We start from the raw sequence: 15,629 nt of genomic DNA, 5'->3' as shown, positions 1-15,629 counted from the left end.
CAAACACACACATTTATTACACAGCAATACGACTATACACACACGCGCACCCTCCTTACCTGTGAAGCCGGGCTTGCAGACACACTGGTAGTCGTTGGGGAGCTGGATGCAGTCCAGACTGTTGGCGGGGCTGCAGGGGTTGGAGTGACACTCGTTGATGTCCCCCTCACACCTCTCTCCAGTGAAGCCAGGGGGACAGTTACAGCGGTAGCCCCCCACTCTGTCCACACAGGTACCGTTGTTCAGACACTTAGGAGGAGTCCCGCGCAGCCGCAGAGGAGGAGCACAGTCATCCTCGTTGATCTCACACAGAACACCTGTAGGAGAGATGGACAGGTATCAACATTGAGTATGTTTACATGCACACTAGTAATGAAATATCAAACTGAGTATGGCATTAGTAATGTAAACACCTTACTCTTCTTATCAGCGTAAGGTTATAATGGTAGTAAGCATACGCCGATTAAACAACTGGTTGTCTGAGCAATCTTCTCTAATTATTAGGACATGTTAACGGCTTAATCTGACTTCCAGCAGTGTATTTGATCTGTACCTGTACCAGGCAGCACCAGCGGTGTATTTGATCTGTACATGTACCAGGCAGCACCAGCAGTGTATTTGATCTGTACATGTACCAGGCAGCACCAGCAGTGTAATTGCTCTGTACATGTACCAGGCAGCACCAGCAGTGTATTTGATCTGTACATGTACCAGGCAGCACCCGCAGTGTATTTGATCTGTACATGTACCAGGCAGCACCAGCAGTGTAATTGATATGTACATGTACCAGGCAGCACCAGCAGTGTAATTGATCTATACATGTACCATGCAGCACCAGCAGTGTATTTGATCTGTACATGTACCAGGCAGCACCAGCGGCGTATTTGATATGTACATGTACCAGGCAGCACCAGCGGTGTATTTGATCTGTACATGTACCAGGCAGCACCAGCGGTGTATTTGATCTGTTCATGTACCAGGCAGCACCAGCAGTGTATTTGATCTGTACATGTACCAGGCAGCACCAGCGGTGTATTAGATCTGTACATTTACCAGGCTGCACCAGCGGTGTATTTGATCTGTTCATGTACCAGGCAGCACCAGCAGTGTATTTGATCTGTACATGTACCAGGTAGCGCCAGCAGTGTATTTGATCTGTACATGTACCAGGCAGCACCATGGGTGAGTATGGAAGAGGACATGCTGTGAGTATGGAAGAGGACATGCTGTGAGTATGGAAGAGGACATACTGTGAGTATGGAAGAGGATATGTTGTGAATATGGAAGAGGACACATTGTGAGTATGGAAGAGGATATGTTGTGAGTATGGAAGAAGAAATGTTGTGAGTACGGAAGAGGACATGGGTGAGTACAGAGGACATACCCAAGGTGCCAGGTGGGCAGGAGCAGATGTAGTGTCCCACCAGGTCAATGCAGGTGCCACCGTTCTGGCACGGGTGAGATTGGCACTCGTTGACCTCCATCTCACAGTTCTCTCCGGTGTAGCCCGGCATACACTGCAGGGCCATAGACACATAACATTAACATCATATCTAGAACCATATTACAACAACATTAAGACAATCACTTCAGAGTTATTCGACAAACTGTTTATACAGAATTCTGACTTGACTAATCCGACTCACGTCACACTGGTATCCTCCCACGTAGCCCCTGCAGGTGGCGCCGTTGCGACAGTGTTTGTCCTCACAGTGGTCCACCTGGCTCTCACAGTAGCTGTCTGTGTAGTCTATGGGACACTTACAGTAGTGGGTGTTGCCTGTGTTGACACAGTGACCTCCGTGATGACACAGCTCGTCTGTCTGGAGGCCTGGGAGCAGACAAGAGACCAGGGAAAGTTATACCATGGTGTACATACAAACACATACTGCATACATGCCCTAAACCAGGGGTGTCAAACATAGGGCCTGTGGGTGGTTTGAGTAAAACAAAATATATATGTGATAGGTGAGATTGATAGGTGAGAATTGTCTGTTAATTGAATGATTAGAATATTCCGCCCTGAAACATATAATTGTATGGAATTGATTAGAATGTATAAAATCATAATCAATAAATGTGTAGTCCTAGTCAGAATTAGGGTAAAACAGCATGTCTTTATGGTATTATAAACATAGACTGTCTGAGCTTGGTGCCGACCTGACTAGAGATTTGGGAGAGAACGGGGAGTACGTCTCAAGGACAAGGTCACCATCTCTGTCGGCTGGGTAGTGAGACACAGTGTGTGTAGCAGGACAAGGTCACTATCTCTGTCGGCTGGGTAGAGAGACAGACAGTGTGTGCGTAGCAGGACGTGTGTGCGTATGTTTGTGTGTATGCGTGGGCGTGAGAAGTCAGTATAAATTGATTTGTTTTGTATTCTTGACTTTAGAACGTTCCCTGAATAAACTGTACTAACCTTTTGTATAAGCTGAGTCTTTGACTAATTATTATTAAACCCATGGTCTTACAGATCTCGGGGATTGGTCAGAGCTATTGATTGATTGTTATTATCATTGGGATTGGAAATTCTCTTATCAATATGTACAAACTCAATATACTTTAAAATGACTAAAACCAAATGGAAACAGTGTAGTAATGATAATGGACCTACATTCATACAGTTTGTTGACTGTTTCCAGCTCTCTAATAATCACCAAAATGAAGCTAGACCGTCAGGGAGCATCAGAAAATCCCACAACTATGGATAGAGGACAATTCTTTGCTAACTGATGGAGAGGAAATATAAAGATTTTTGTGTGCGGCCCTCTGGACCTGGTTGAAGACCGAATGCGGCCCCCGGGGTAAAATGAGTTTAACACTGCTGCGCTAAACACTTACAGTAAACACACACACACACAAATAACAAGAACAGAGCATGCCTCCGTACCTCTCTTGAGTGCGGCAACCTCACAGGAAACCCCAGGGATGTCACAGTAGCGTCCAGACCAGCCTCCCAGACACTCACAGGAGAAGGAGGCGTCCTTCTGACGACAGCGCCCTCCGTTCTGACAGGGAGACGAGCGTCTGCACCAGTCCACTGGCATCTGGAGAGACAGAACCAGCTTAACACCACAGTATCTGAACATATGTTTGTGTTAATGCTTTCTGGATTGGTATAGAATAGAATAGTATAGAATAGTATAGAAAATAATAGTATAGAATATAATAGTATAGCATAGAAAATAATAGAATAGTATAGAATATAAAAGTATAGAATGTAATAGTATAGAATATAATAGCATAGAAAAGAATAGTATAGAATAGAAAATAATAGTATAGAATATAATAGTATTGTGTAGCAAAAAATAGTATAGAATCGTATAGAATATAATAGTATAGTATAGAATAGAACAGAATAGTATAAAATAGTATAGAAAATATTGTATAGAATATAATTGTATAGTGTTGTATATGCTGTGTGTGTACCTGGCAGCGGTTGCCTGTGTATCCCTTGGGGCAGGAGCAGCGGAAGGACTCCAGAGCGTCCTGGCAGACCCCTCCGTTGAGGCAGGGCTGGGAGTCACACTCATTCACCTCATACTGGCAGTGGGAGCCTGTGAAGCCTGAGCGACAGGTACAGGAGTAGCGGTTGATCTTGTCTGTACAGGTACCTCCGTTGAAGCATGAGCTGTGGGTGTAGGGTAAAAGAAAGTTCAATCATCACTGCTGATCCATTCTGCACACATCAGAACACGCACCGTTTCAAAGGTCACAAAGGGCAGACGTGCACGCACACAAACAGAGCGGGCTATGAGACTCACCTTTCAGTGCAGTCTGGGATGTTGGTCTCACAGTTAATGCCAGTGAAGCCAGGTCTGCAGGTGCAGGTGTAGCTGTTGACGTAGTCTGTGCAGGTGCCTCCGTTCTTACAGGGGGCGCTCTGACACTCGTTGACCTCCACGGCACAGCGAGGCCCCGTGAAGCCTGGCAGACAGCTGCAGTGGAACGAGTTCACACCGTCCGTACAGGAACCCCCACTCAGACACGGGTCTGCAGGAAGACAGAGAGAGAGAGAGAGGGGTTCTATGGATAGTTCTATGGATAATGTGATAAACTGGAGTTGGAGGAAGTAGAATCAGATATGGAGGCCAGTATTGTACAGCAGCAGCAGAGACTGTGGTTCTATGGATAATGAAGTACAGTAATAGAATATTGCTAGTCTCTCATTGGTCACTCACTAGGGGCACAGTCATTGATGTCCGTCTCACAGTTGGGCCCGGTGAAGCCGCCGCGGCAGGAGCACACGAACCCTCCCAGTGTGTTGGTGCAGGTACCACGGTTCTTACACGGGTTGGCGATGCACTCGTTCACGTCAATGTTGCACAGCTGACCTTGCCATCCTTGCTGGCAGTTGCACTGGTAGCCCAGGTAGTCAGGTGTGTTGGTGCACAGGGCATGGTTGGCGCAGGGGTTGGGGGAGCAGGGGGTGAGCACGTCGGCACAGGTGGGCCCGCTGTAGGGCAGCTCACACAGACAGGTGAAACTAGCCACGCCGTCCACACACGTGCCCTGGTTCAGACACGGACTGGACGAACACTCGTTGATGTTGACCTGGCACAGGTTACCTAGGCAATGCAGGATAGAGCGAACACAAGGGAGATGTGTTAGATTACGATACAGAGTAGAGTCATTGAATAGGTTAATTTAACATGGGGACAAACTTTGTCTGTCAACCACTGCAGTTCTTTTACATATACACTAGGGGGCGTTATGAGCCAATATATTAGATGGGACTCTTTATGGATTATCTGGAAACCAAACAAGGCCTCTTGAGATGTGTGAAGCATCAGTTGGCACTAGAATAACGTGCAGAAGTTTACACGGTCTGTAGATGGTCAAGTGTTTTGGTGCATACATACATCTCCAGGTGGGTGTTTATCTACCATGTGTTTGTATACTGTGAAAGTGTATACATCACAGGTGCCTGGTGTATGTTTGTAGTGCCTCTGTGTGTCTAGAGTCAGGGATCGGGATAGAGATAGGGTTTGGGGTAGAGTCAGGCTTCGGGATAGAGATAGGGTTTGGGGTAGAGTCAGGCTTCGGGATAGAGATAGGGTTTGGGGTAGAGTCAGGCTTCGGGATAGAGATAGGGTTTGGGGTAGAGTCAGGCTTCGGGATAGAGATAGGGTTTGGGGTAGAGTCAGACTTCGGGATAGAGATAGGGTTTGGGGTAGAGTCAGGCTTCGGGATAGAGATAGGGTTTGGGGTAGAGTCAGGCTTCGGGATAGAGATAGGGTTTGGGGTAGAGTCAGGCTTCGGGATAGAGATAGAGTTTGGGGTAGAGTCAGGCTTCGGGATAGAGATAGGGTTTGGGGTAGAGTCAGGCTTCGGGATAGAGATAGGGTTTGGGGTAGAGTCAGGGTTTGGGATAGAGATAAGGTTTGGGGTAGAGTCAGGCTTTGGGATAGAGATAGGGTTTGGGGTAGAGTCAGGCTTCGGGATAGAGATAGGGTTTGGGGTAGAGTCAGGCTTCGGGATAGAGATAGGGTTTGGGGTAGAGTCAGGCTTCGGGATAGAGATAGGGTTTGGGGTAGAGTCAGGGTTTGGGATAGAGATAAGGTTTGGGGTAGAGTCAGGCTTCGGGATAGAGATAGGGTTTGGGGTAGAGTCAGGCTTCGGGATAGAGATAGGGTTTGGGGTAGAGTCAGGCTTCGGGATAGAGATAGGGTTTGGGGTAGAGTCAGGCTTCGGGATAGAGATAGGGTTTGGGGTAGAGTCAGGCTTCGGGATAGAGATAGGGTTTGGGGTAGAGTCAGGCTTCGGGATAGAGATAGGGTTTGGGGTAGAGTCAGGCTTCGGGATAGAGATAGGGTTTGGGGTAGAGTCAGGCTTCGGGATAGAGATAGGGTTTGGGGTAGAGTCAGGGTTTGGGATAGAGATAGGGTTTGGGGTAGAGTCAGGGTTCGGGATAGAGATAGGGTTTGGGGTAGAGTCAGGGTTCGGGATAGAGATAGGGTTTGGGGTAGAGTCATGGTTAGGGATAGAGATAGGGTTTGGGGTAGAGTCAGGGTTAGGGATAGAGATAGGGTTAGGGATAGAGATAGGGTTGGAATAGAGATAGGGTTAGGGTTGGGATAGAGATAGGGTTAGGGTTGGGAAAGAGATAAGGTTAGGGATAGCGATAGGGTTAGGGTTGGGATAGAGATAGTGTTGGGATAGAGATAGGGTTAGGGTTGGGATAGAGATAGGGTTAGGGATAGAGATAGGGTTGGGATAGAGATAGGGTTGGGATAGAGATAGGGTTGGGATAGAGATAGGGTTAGGGTTGGGATAGAGATAGGGTTGGGATAGAGATAGGGTTAGGGTTGGGATAGAGATAGGGTTAGGGTTGGGATAGAGATAGGGTTGGGATAGAGATAGGGTTGTGGATAGAGATAGGTTTAGGGATAGGACAGCAGGCTCACCTCTGAAGCCCTGGCGACACTTGCAGGTGAATCCGTTCAGCTGATCAATGCAGGTGCCAGCATTCTGACAGGGGCTGGGCAGACAGTCATTACGGTCTAGGTCACAGTTCTTCCCCACCCAGCCGGGCTCACAGTCACAGCGGTAGCCGTTGATGTCGTCTCTGCAGGCGCCGTGCACACAGGGGTTGCTGCCACACTCGTCCACCTGGGAGTAACAGTAGGGAGGCTGGAAGCCCTCGGGACACTGGCAGTGGAAGCCGTTCTCCTCGTCCACACACGTCCCCCCATTCCTGCAGGGTCCGGACGAGCACTCGTCCATTTCCACGTTACACAGAGGGCCGGTGAAGCCTGGTTTGCACACGCAGTCGTAGCGGTTGATGCCGTCCTTGCAGATGCCATAGTCACATGGTTTGCTGGCGCAGTCATCAAAGTTAATCTCACAGTTGGTACCTGTGTACAAGAGAGAGACCAACCACATTAACAGCAGTACTAAGACAGAGAACCCAGCAGAAACTCTGTGTCCATAATCAGAATAAAGTAGAAGATATTTAGTGTTATGAATCTCTGTTGGTACTGCTCTCTCACCTGAGGTACCGTGCTGACACTGGCAGATGTACTTGTTGACCAGGTCCACACACTTGCCCCCATTCTGGCAGGGGTTACTGTGGCACTCGTTCAGCTGGTTCTCACAGCGGTAACCCGTGTAGCCCGCCTCGCAGTTACACGTGTAGCTGGCGATGCCGTCCACGCAGGTGCCGTGGTGGCACGGGTCGGGCTGGCAGTTGTTGGTGTTGCTCTCGCACAGTTTGCCCTCGTACCCTTGGGGAAGAGACAACAGGAATTAGAACAGGCCTCCTGGGGTTTCTTTGCATCTCACTCTTCATCTTTTAGATAGTTATTTCTCTTTAAATCTGCCTGCCACCCAGCCACCTCTCCTCATCCAAAACCCTCCTACCATTTCCCCTCTCCCATTCACTTCTCTCCATCTCCACTTCCCTCTTTATCCCTCTCTATTTCCTCCCCCTATTTCCCACTCTTTCTCTCTCTATGAAAGCTTCTACAGTTTGGAGTTCTGGGCCCCATGGTTTCCATGCCGACGGTGGTGTGTGTGAAACTGAGCAGTGTTAGTTGGTTCGTTAGTGTGCCGAGCCGTGTTGAGAGAGTTGAGTGCTGCTGTGCCGGGTGCTAGGTAGGCACTGTCGTGCTGTGGGCCAGGGGACAGGGCCTTGCGGTGTAGAAGGAGTTGGGCCCTTGACAAGGCTCACAGGCCTGGCTTTGTTCCCACCGGGGACAATGGACCGCGCCACGTCTAACAGGGCCACTTCACTCAACAACAGGAGGGGGGGGGGGGGGGGGACAGGGAATACCAAGCAGCTGGTCACCGCTAAACAATGCAACAGACTCCCCCATACACACACAAACACAGAGCCTCCGACAAACACACAAACACACACTAGACCTACTAACACAAACACACCTGCTCAAGAAACAGCTAAAAACACTGTAGCTGAGCTGTTCACAGTCTTACACATAGCGTGTTGGGGTGTATGTATTGTGGGGTACAGAGGAACAGATGTCGGAGGGGACGACCAGCCCTACCCCCCCCCCCCCCCCCCCCCCAGCAGCTGCTGGCCCTGGGTGACCCTGTGTGTGATCCTGAGGTCCGAGGGACCGGCTGGGGAGAATAGGGAATTTGGGGCCTCAGCCCAGTCTCAACCCCAGCCCAGTCTCAACCCCAGTCCAGTCTCAACCTCAGCCCAGTCTCAACCCCAGCCCAGTCTCAACCCCAGCCCAGTCTCAACCTCAGCCCAGTCTCAACCCCAGCCCAGTCTCAACCCCAGCCCAGTCTCAACCTCAGCCCAGTCTCAATCCTTGCCCAGCCTCAACCCCAGTCCAGTCTCAACCCCAGTCCAGTCTCAATCCATGCCCAGTCTCAATCCAAGCCCAGTCTCAACCCCAGTCCAGTCTCAACCCCAGCCCAGTCTCAACCCCTGCCCAGTCTCAACCCCAGTCCAGTCTCAACCCCAGCCCAGTCTCAACCCCCGCCCAGTCTCAACCCCAGTCCAGTCTCAACCCCAGCCCAGTCTCAACCCCCGCCCAGTCTCAACCCCAGTCCAGTCTCAACCCCAGTCCAGTCTCAACCCCAGTCCTGTCTCAACCCCAGCCCAGTCTCAACCCCAGCCCAGTCTCAACCCCAGCCCAGTCTCAACCCCAGCCCTGTCTCAACCCCAGTCCAGTCTCAACCCCAGCCGAGTCTCAACCCCAGCCCAGTCTCAACCCCAGTCCAGTCTCAACCCCAGCCCAGTCTCAACCCCAGCCCAGTCTCAACCCCAGTCCAGTCTCAACCCCAGTCCAGTCTCAACCCCAGCCCAGTCTCAACCCCAGCCCTGTCTCAACCCCAGTCCAGTCTCAACCCCAGCCCAGTCTCAACCCAAGCTCAGCCTCAGTCCATCTACAGCCCATCTCCAGCAACAGTCTCCCAGGTCCAGTCCAACCAACAGTCTGAGGCCGCAACAGACACACAACCAGGGAGTCTTCTGACCCGACTATCACTCACTCTCACTGAGACCATCACCATCTATAACCCCTATAGAGGTGAGGGGACAGACTTGTCTGCTGTAGGGGCTGACTGTCAGTCTAGGACCACTAATATATGTACACACTGGCACACACAAACACAGAACACACACATGGACATAAAGAAATTGACATTATTATTGCTCCTTACCTTCAGCACAGCGGCACTCGTATCCGTTGGGCCGGTCGTAACACTTGGCTCCGTTCTGGCAGGGCGTGCTGGCGCACTCATCAATGTCGATCTGACACATGGTGCCAGTAAACCCTGGGACAGGCAAATACAGAGGTGAAGGGTCAGAGAAAAGCTCCGGTAGACGGGTCCACAGTGAGGTCAGCCAGAGGTCTCCAGGCTAGGTTATAGGGGTGGGACGTCCGTACAGTGGGATGGTAAGGCTCTAAAGTGTCTGGGTGATCCATGGACTTGAAACGTCTACTGTGATCTACAGTGTAGGACCTAAACATGGTTATGGAGGGGGTTAGGCTCTGCAATGTCTGGAATCTGCAGTGTTCTGTTACGTCTGGACTATGATGCATTCTGGGATGTGTGGTGAATTTGAGAATGTCTGGACTTTTAAGGAGTGTTCTATGTTGTGTTCTGGAATGTCTGCTAATGTCAAGTCACGGTTCCAACTTCCAACACGTCTACCAATCGCTTAACCCAGCAACATTTTATCTCCCACATGCTTACCATTTAAATGGATTTCTTGCCCCGACATTAATGTAAATGTCAAACCAGAATAGTGAATATGCTAGCTGAGCCATTTCATCTTGTACATGTTCTTCTACAGTGTCTGAAACCGCTCGTTCTCAATTTGTTGAGATGGAAACACCAAAGTAGGCTTTAAATGAACTTGTATTCCATGTCTAAGAAAAAGCAACAGAAATCAATGGGGAAGGGGCCCATGGAGGAGTCAATTGGTGCGGGCGGTTTAGGAATACCTAGTGGTGATTAACAGTGTGAGGAGGATGGACCTGGTCTATGTGTCTGTGTTGCTGCTTGGGGCAGGAGGTTAGAGGGAGAGAGACAGTGGGATTGTTTTCTCTCTCAGGGACACCCCCTCCCCCCTGCCTGCATCAGCTACAGGCTCAATAGCTAGATGGGGGGTGAGGGGGGATGTCTGCCCCAGATGTAAATTGCCAACCTGAAAAAGAATCTCATTAGTAGGACTGCTGTCCCTTCCACATTCCACCATAGATGAGGAGAGGAAGGGGGAGGGGTTGTGGGGGGGGGGGGTCACAATAGTGTCTTTGTTCAGTGGAAAGGATAGGCAGGCTGCCTCTGGGGCCTGCATGGCTTTTATGACTGGGCTTGGTTGCTCTAAACTCCCATCAGACAAAACCAGCAAGAGGAGCACTGATTCACAGGGACATTTAACTCTACATCTCACACCTGTTCGGTTCACACTGACCAACACCGGCACAGGTCAGCTATTTTCATTCATTGAAAGGCCGGAGAGGTTCTTTGCTGTACCTCAACAGCTCAGAGAGACTCTGAGGTCTTACCTGGCTGGCAGGTGCATGTGAAGCCGTTGACCATGTCCCGGCAGATACCGTCGTTCACACAAGGGTTGCTCTCACACTCATCCACATCCACCTCACAGTAGGTCCCCATGTAGCCTGAAAGGAAATACGCATATATATATATATATTGTAACATATATTTATTGGATTTTCAAACGGGACAATCAGCATAATTATTAAAGAACAGCCCCCTGCATATACATTATTAACACAAATATCAAAGATCATAGTTATTCATAAAATACAAAAATGTGAAGTGAAAAACGATTCATATGGGCCCTTCTATGTCCAGGAGACGTGACTATATAGTTTCCCTATCTATCGAGGGGACTTCTAGCAGTGGAAAGAGTTAACAGTCTCAGGGGGCCACAGAAGGTTTTCAATCAACACTGCTCTTGTCAGAGTCCCAAACCACAGGGGGAACGTTAGCTTTTCCTCCCAGGATGGGAAACCATCACAAATACACCTAATTGAAGTACTGTCTGGGCTAAGGCTGTGACCTGTATCACCAAACCCCACCGTAGTTCCACGTGGTATTACCACTCCCTGTCCCTGGGTCATCTTTCCCTTAATAACAACTGTCCTATATTCAGTGGAACCGTGCTATAGAGTGTTGCAGTGTCCCCTCCATTGAGGTGAAGCTGAGTGTGGAGTGGGCCGCGGCGGCTCTGAAGAGACAGAAGCGGCGTGGAATCAGGAAGAATCGGCCACTCCACATGGCGCTCCACCAGGCTAGCCGATGATGAGGAGGGTGGAGAGAGAGGAAGGGGGCTGCCTGTGGAAAATGAACGGGGAGGTGGAGGGGAAGGGGGAGGGTAGAAGCTCTGGGAAAAAGCCTCTCTCCCTTCTCCTCTCTGTGTGTGTATGAGGGGTATAAAGTGGAGCACAGAGGGGCCCTATTGTCCTGCTCCATTCCCACCACTCCACCGCTCATTATTATTCACAGCACACTCCTCCCCCTCGCCTCGCTTCTCTCTCTCACCATCCAGCCCTATAGACCACGACTCCCATCCCTAATTTGCATAGTCCCCCAAACCAAACCCCCAGCCAGCATGCATGGACTGAGGACGGTGCCGTGCGTGAGAGTTTCAATGTGTTTGTGAAGGAGGGTCGGGAGCCTTAACTCTGTACCATTCTAACTAACACACTGGCTGGCTGTCTTACTGGGATCACCGGTGTCAAGGTTATGAGCACCTCTCTAGCCCACCACCACCAGCACCAGCAGCAGCAGCAGCAGCAGCAGCAGTGAGAGCGTGTTACATAATAAGATCTAGTGCTGAGGGTTGATGGAGGGTTAGAGCTGTGGGTACTGCTACTCTGGGAAAGTCAAGTGTAAAGCCATCATCGTGTCTGGGGCTCAGAGGGTCTATAGTAAACAAGAGGGATGGGAGAGCAGTGAGAGATGAGATGAGACAGGACTTGGCTGTAGTTCTCTGGCTGCAGTTCCCTAGCTGAAGTTCCATAGCCGTAGTTCCCTGGCTGTAGTTCTCTGACTGTAGTTCCCTGGCTGAAGTTCCATAGCCGTAGTTCCCTGGCTGTAGTTCCCTGGCTGAAGTTCCCTGCCTGAAGTTCCCTGGCTGTAGTTCCCTGGCTGAAGTTCCATAGCTGTAGTTCCCTGGCTGTAGTTCCCTGGCTGTAGTTCCCTGTCTGTAGTTCCATAGCTGTAGTTCTCTGACTGTAGTTCCCTGGCTGTAGTTCCCTGTCTGTAGTTCCCTGGCTGTAGTTCCCTGGCTGAAGTTCCCTGGCTGTAGTTCCATAGCTGTAGTTCTCTGACTGTAGTTCCCTGGCTGTAGTTCCCTGGCTAAAGTTCCATAGTTGTAGTTCCCTGGCTGAAGTTCCATAGCTGTAGTCCCCTGCTGTAGTTCCATAGCTGTAATTCCCTGTTGTTCCTAGCTACACGTCTCTGTAGTTCTCTGGCTGTAGTTCCGAAGCTGTAATTCCCTGTAGTTCCCTAGCTGTATTTCTCTGTAGTTCAGTAGCCGTTGTTCCCTGTAGTTCCCTGGCTGTAGTTCTGTGCTGTGAGGTGTCTCCAGGTGGTTGGGGTGTGGTCCTACCTGGCATGCAGATGCAGGTGAACTCTCCAATGCGGTCCAGACAGGTGGCATCGTTCTGGCAGGGCATGGACAGACACTCGTTGATGTCGATCTCACAGCGGGGGCCGGCGTAGCCTCGGCCACACTGGCACTGGAAGGACCCCTCTGTGTTCACACACTTCCCAAAGTGTTCACAGGGGTTGGCACCTGCAGGCAGAGGGAACAGGGGTCAGTGCACCCGCTCACACATAGTGCATATAGGGCGGGGCCAGGTGAGATAGGACCAACACAAAGCAGAGGGCGGTGCTAAATAATATGCCCTCTTACCAATGAAACACTCGTCCATGTCCTGGTTACAGGCTCCGCCCACGAAGCCGGCGGGGCCAGGTGAGATAGGACCAACACAAAGCAGAGGGCGGTGCTAAATAATATGCCCTCTTACCAATGAAACACTCGTCCATGTCCTGGTTACAGGCTCCGCCCACGAAGCGGGCGGGGCCAGGTGAGAAAGGACCAACACAAAGCAGAGGGCGGTGCTAAATAATATGCCCTCTTACCAATGAAACACTCGTCCATGTCCTGGTTACAGGCTCCGCCCACGAAGCCGGCGGGGCCAGGTGAGATAGGACCAACACAAAGCAGAGGGCGGTGCTAAATAATATGCCCTCTTACCAATGGAACACTCGTCCATGTCCTGGTTACAGGCTCCGCCAACGAAGCCGGCGGGGCCAGGTGAGATAGGACCAACACAAAGCAGAGGGCGGTGCTAAATAATATGCCCTCTTACCAATGGAACACTCGTCCATGTCCTGGTTGCAGGCTCCGCCCACGAAGCCGGCGGGACAGGTGCAGATGGCGCGCCCGTTCAGGGGGTTGGTGTCACACACGGCGCCCTCGTTACACGGGTTGCTGACGCATGCGTCGTCCAGGTGACAGAGCAGACCTGAGGGAGGGGACACAGGGACAAACAGAGCCATGTCAGGAACACTGTCCTCCTGTGAGTAAACAAACAAGACCCTAACTAACATACAGCTGACTGCTTTTCCAGACCGGGATTTCAGGAAAACCAGGAAATTTGGGGAAAGTTCCTGGAATTTCACAACCCTAACAGGGACACAGAGAAACAGTGGACCAGTGGACTCACCGGTTTTCCCCACGGGACATTCGCAGAAGAAGGAAGCCACGCGGTCGTGGCAGGTGGCGCCGTTGAAGCACACGGCGGTGGCACAGTCGTCGATGTTCTCGCTGCAGTCGTCTCCCGTCCAGCCGTTGACACACACACAGGTGTGCCCCCCGATGGTGTTGAAGCAGGTGCCCCCGTTATGGCAGGCGTTGGGCTGCATAAGGCACTCATTGACATCCTCTGCACAGTACTGACCTGTCCACTCAGGTGAGCACTGGCAATTATAGGTGTTGACTCCATCCACACACAGGCCTCCATTCATACACCTATGCCCTGGGCAGTCGTCCACGTTCGTCTCACAGTTGTGTCCCTCGAACCCTGACAGAGAGAGAGAGCAGAGAGGAGGGAGAGAGAGAGAGAGAGAGAGAGAGAGAGAGAGAGAGAGAGGTGAGCCAAGAAGCTAAGTCTCAGGGATAATAAGCACTCGCATTTGAGTTAAGTGCTCACTAACACATCCAATGCCTCCCCACTTCCATTCATATGGTCTTCCTAAACATTCCCCTCTGCTTCCCACAGCCGTGGAGGTGAAGGGCAGAGAGGGGCAGTAAAAGTGTTTACATGTTCTCATGGCGTGGTGTTTCCCACAGTAGGTAGCAGCAGCAGCAGAGCACCAGGGAGGCCCCTGACACCACCGGGCTGACACACAGCGCTGTGCTGCGCTACAGAGGTCCACTACTCCCTGCCATGTTTGCTTGTTTTATAATCTCTCACAGTTTCAATGACTTCCTCTCCGGCCCAGAGACATTTCCTGTCAGCTCCCAGGAGGGAAGCCAGAAGGGCCATGAAGTAAATTCCTCCTGAAGGGAGCAGTTTGGAGTAGAGCAGCGGCCCACTCTCCTCTCCCAACCCCCGTTTGTCCCCCCCATCCCATCAACAAGCTATTAATAGAGAGTGAGAGAGAATAATATAGAGAGAAAGGCATGGGAACCTGGGAAAGACAGGGGAGTAGATCCACATCCCACCAGACAGCACTGGCAGCTACGTCAGACAGCCTGCCTGGGGAACCCTGAGAAAGACCTGGGGTTTATAGTGGCTGGTGGGGCTCTGGGGTCTGTGTTGAGGCAATGTGTGTGTGTGTATGTGGTCCGGTTTATGAGCCAAACAGTTTACCTGGCAGGCAAGCACAGTCGTAGGTGTGATCTCCGGTCGGGCGGCAGGTGCCCCCGTTGATGCACTGGGAGGGGGCGCAGGGCAGGGAGGACACCTCGCAGGTGCGCCCGCTGTACCCAGGTGGGCACTGGCAGCGGAAGGAACCATGGGTGTTCATGCAGAGGCCTGCGTTGAGACAGGCGCCAGACTTGCGGCACTCGTCGATATCGTTGCGGCAGTTCTTCCCCTGGAACCCGGGCGGGCAGGAACAGTTATAGTGGTTATTCCAACTGGCACAGCGGGCACCATTGGCACAGGGGCTGGTGGCACAGGCGTCTATGAGGGAGCAGTCTTGACCTGTAGATAGATAAGGGATGCAATGTCTCATTATGAACATTTTAGTTAACACCTAAACCTAATATATGCTTTATAACTTGTTATAAGCATGCATGAGCCTTCAACTGCCTCTCATAAATGTTCTTGCATACTGCACATAAATGTGCACAGATCAGCTCTTTCCCACACCACTCTCTCAGGAAACACTGATCCACACAGACAGACAGACGTACCTCTGAACCCTCTCTGGCACACACAGGTGAATTGTGGCATTCCGTTGGCCACCTGGCTCTTGCAGGCGGCTCCATTGAGGCATGGCGACCGGTGACAGGGGTCCAGGCTTTGGCACAGAGGGCCGATGTACCCCGGCCGACATCTGGACAGAAATACGGAACACAGCATGTTAGACCCTAGGTTAGACTGACAGACTGGCAGCAGAGCAGCAGGCCTCAGAGCTGAGCAAGTTGGGAGAGAAGTGAAACT

General features: G+C 51.1%; 1 protein-coding gene across 2 annotated transcripts in view; it reads right to left on the bottom strand.

Moving 5' to 3' along the window:
• The window catches only part of LOC109898546 (neurogenic locus notch homolog protein 2), a 42,364-nt gene that overhangs the window by 7,788 nt on the left and 18,947 nt on the right, over positions 1-15,629 (bottom strand). Inside the window, exons 3-18 of one of the 2 annotated variants that reach the window (XM_031827511.1) lie at positions 15,380-15,522; positions 14,832-15,167; positions 13,683-14,039; positions 13,326-13,481; positions 12,560-12,745; positions 10,488-10,601; positions 9,136-9,249; positions 6,993-7,226; positions 6,408-6,857; positions 4,182-4,568; positions 3,765-3,993; positions 3,430-3,631; positions 2,891-3,047; positions 1,647-1,831; positions 1,385-1,517; positions 60-317 (exon numbers count right to left, since the gene is read on the bottom strand). In XM_031827511.1, the coding sequence (XP_031683371.1) occupies positions 60-317; positions 1,385-1,517; positions 1,647-1,831; positions 2,891-3,047; positions 3,430-3,631; positions 3,765-3,993; positions 4,182-4,568; positions 6,408-6,857; positions 6,993-7,226; positions 9,136-9,249; positions 10,488-10,601; positions 12,560-12,745; positions 13,326-13,481; positions 13,683-14,039; positions 14,832-15,167; positions 15,380-15,522 (3,641 nt within the window). Of the gene's footprint in view, positions 1-59; positions 318-1,384; positions 1,518-1,646; positions 1,832-2,890; positions 3,048-3,429; positions 3,632-3,764; positions 3,994-4,181; positions 4,569-6,407; positions 6,858-6,992; positions 7,227-9,135; positions 9,250-10,487; positions 10,602-12,559; positions 12,746-13,210; positions 13,234-13,325; positions 13,482-13,682; positions 14,040-14,831; positions 15,168-15,379; positions 15,523-15,629 lie in introns of those variants that run through there. The other variant, XM_031827512.1, reaches the window with a different exon arrangement.

Source organism: Oncorhynchus kisutch, linkage group LG6 (genome assembly GCF_002021735.2).
Source record: "Oncorhynchus kisutch isolate 150728-3 linkage group LG6, Okis_V2, whole genome shotgun sequence".
NCBI lineage: Eukaryota > Metazoa > Chordata > Actinopteri > Salmoniformes > Salmonidae > Oncorhynchus > Oncorhynchus kisutch.
Note: the sequence above shows the minus strand (reverse complement) of the source record. Positions and strands in the feature narration are given on the sequence as shown.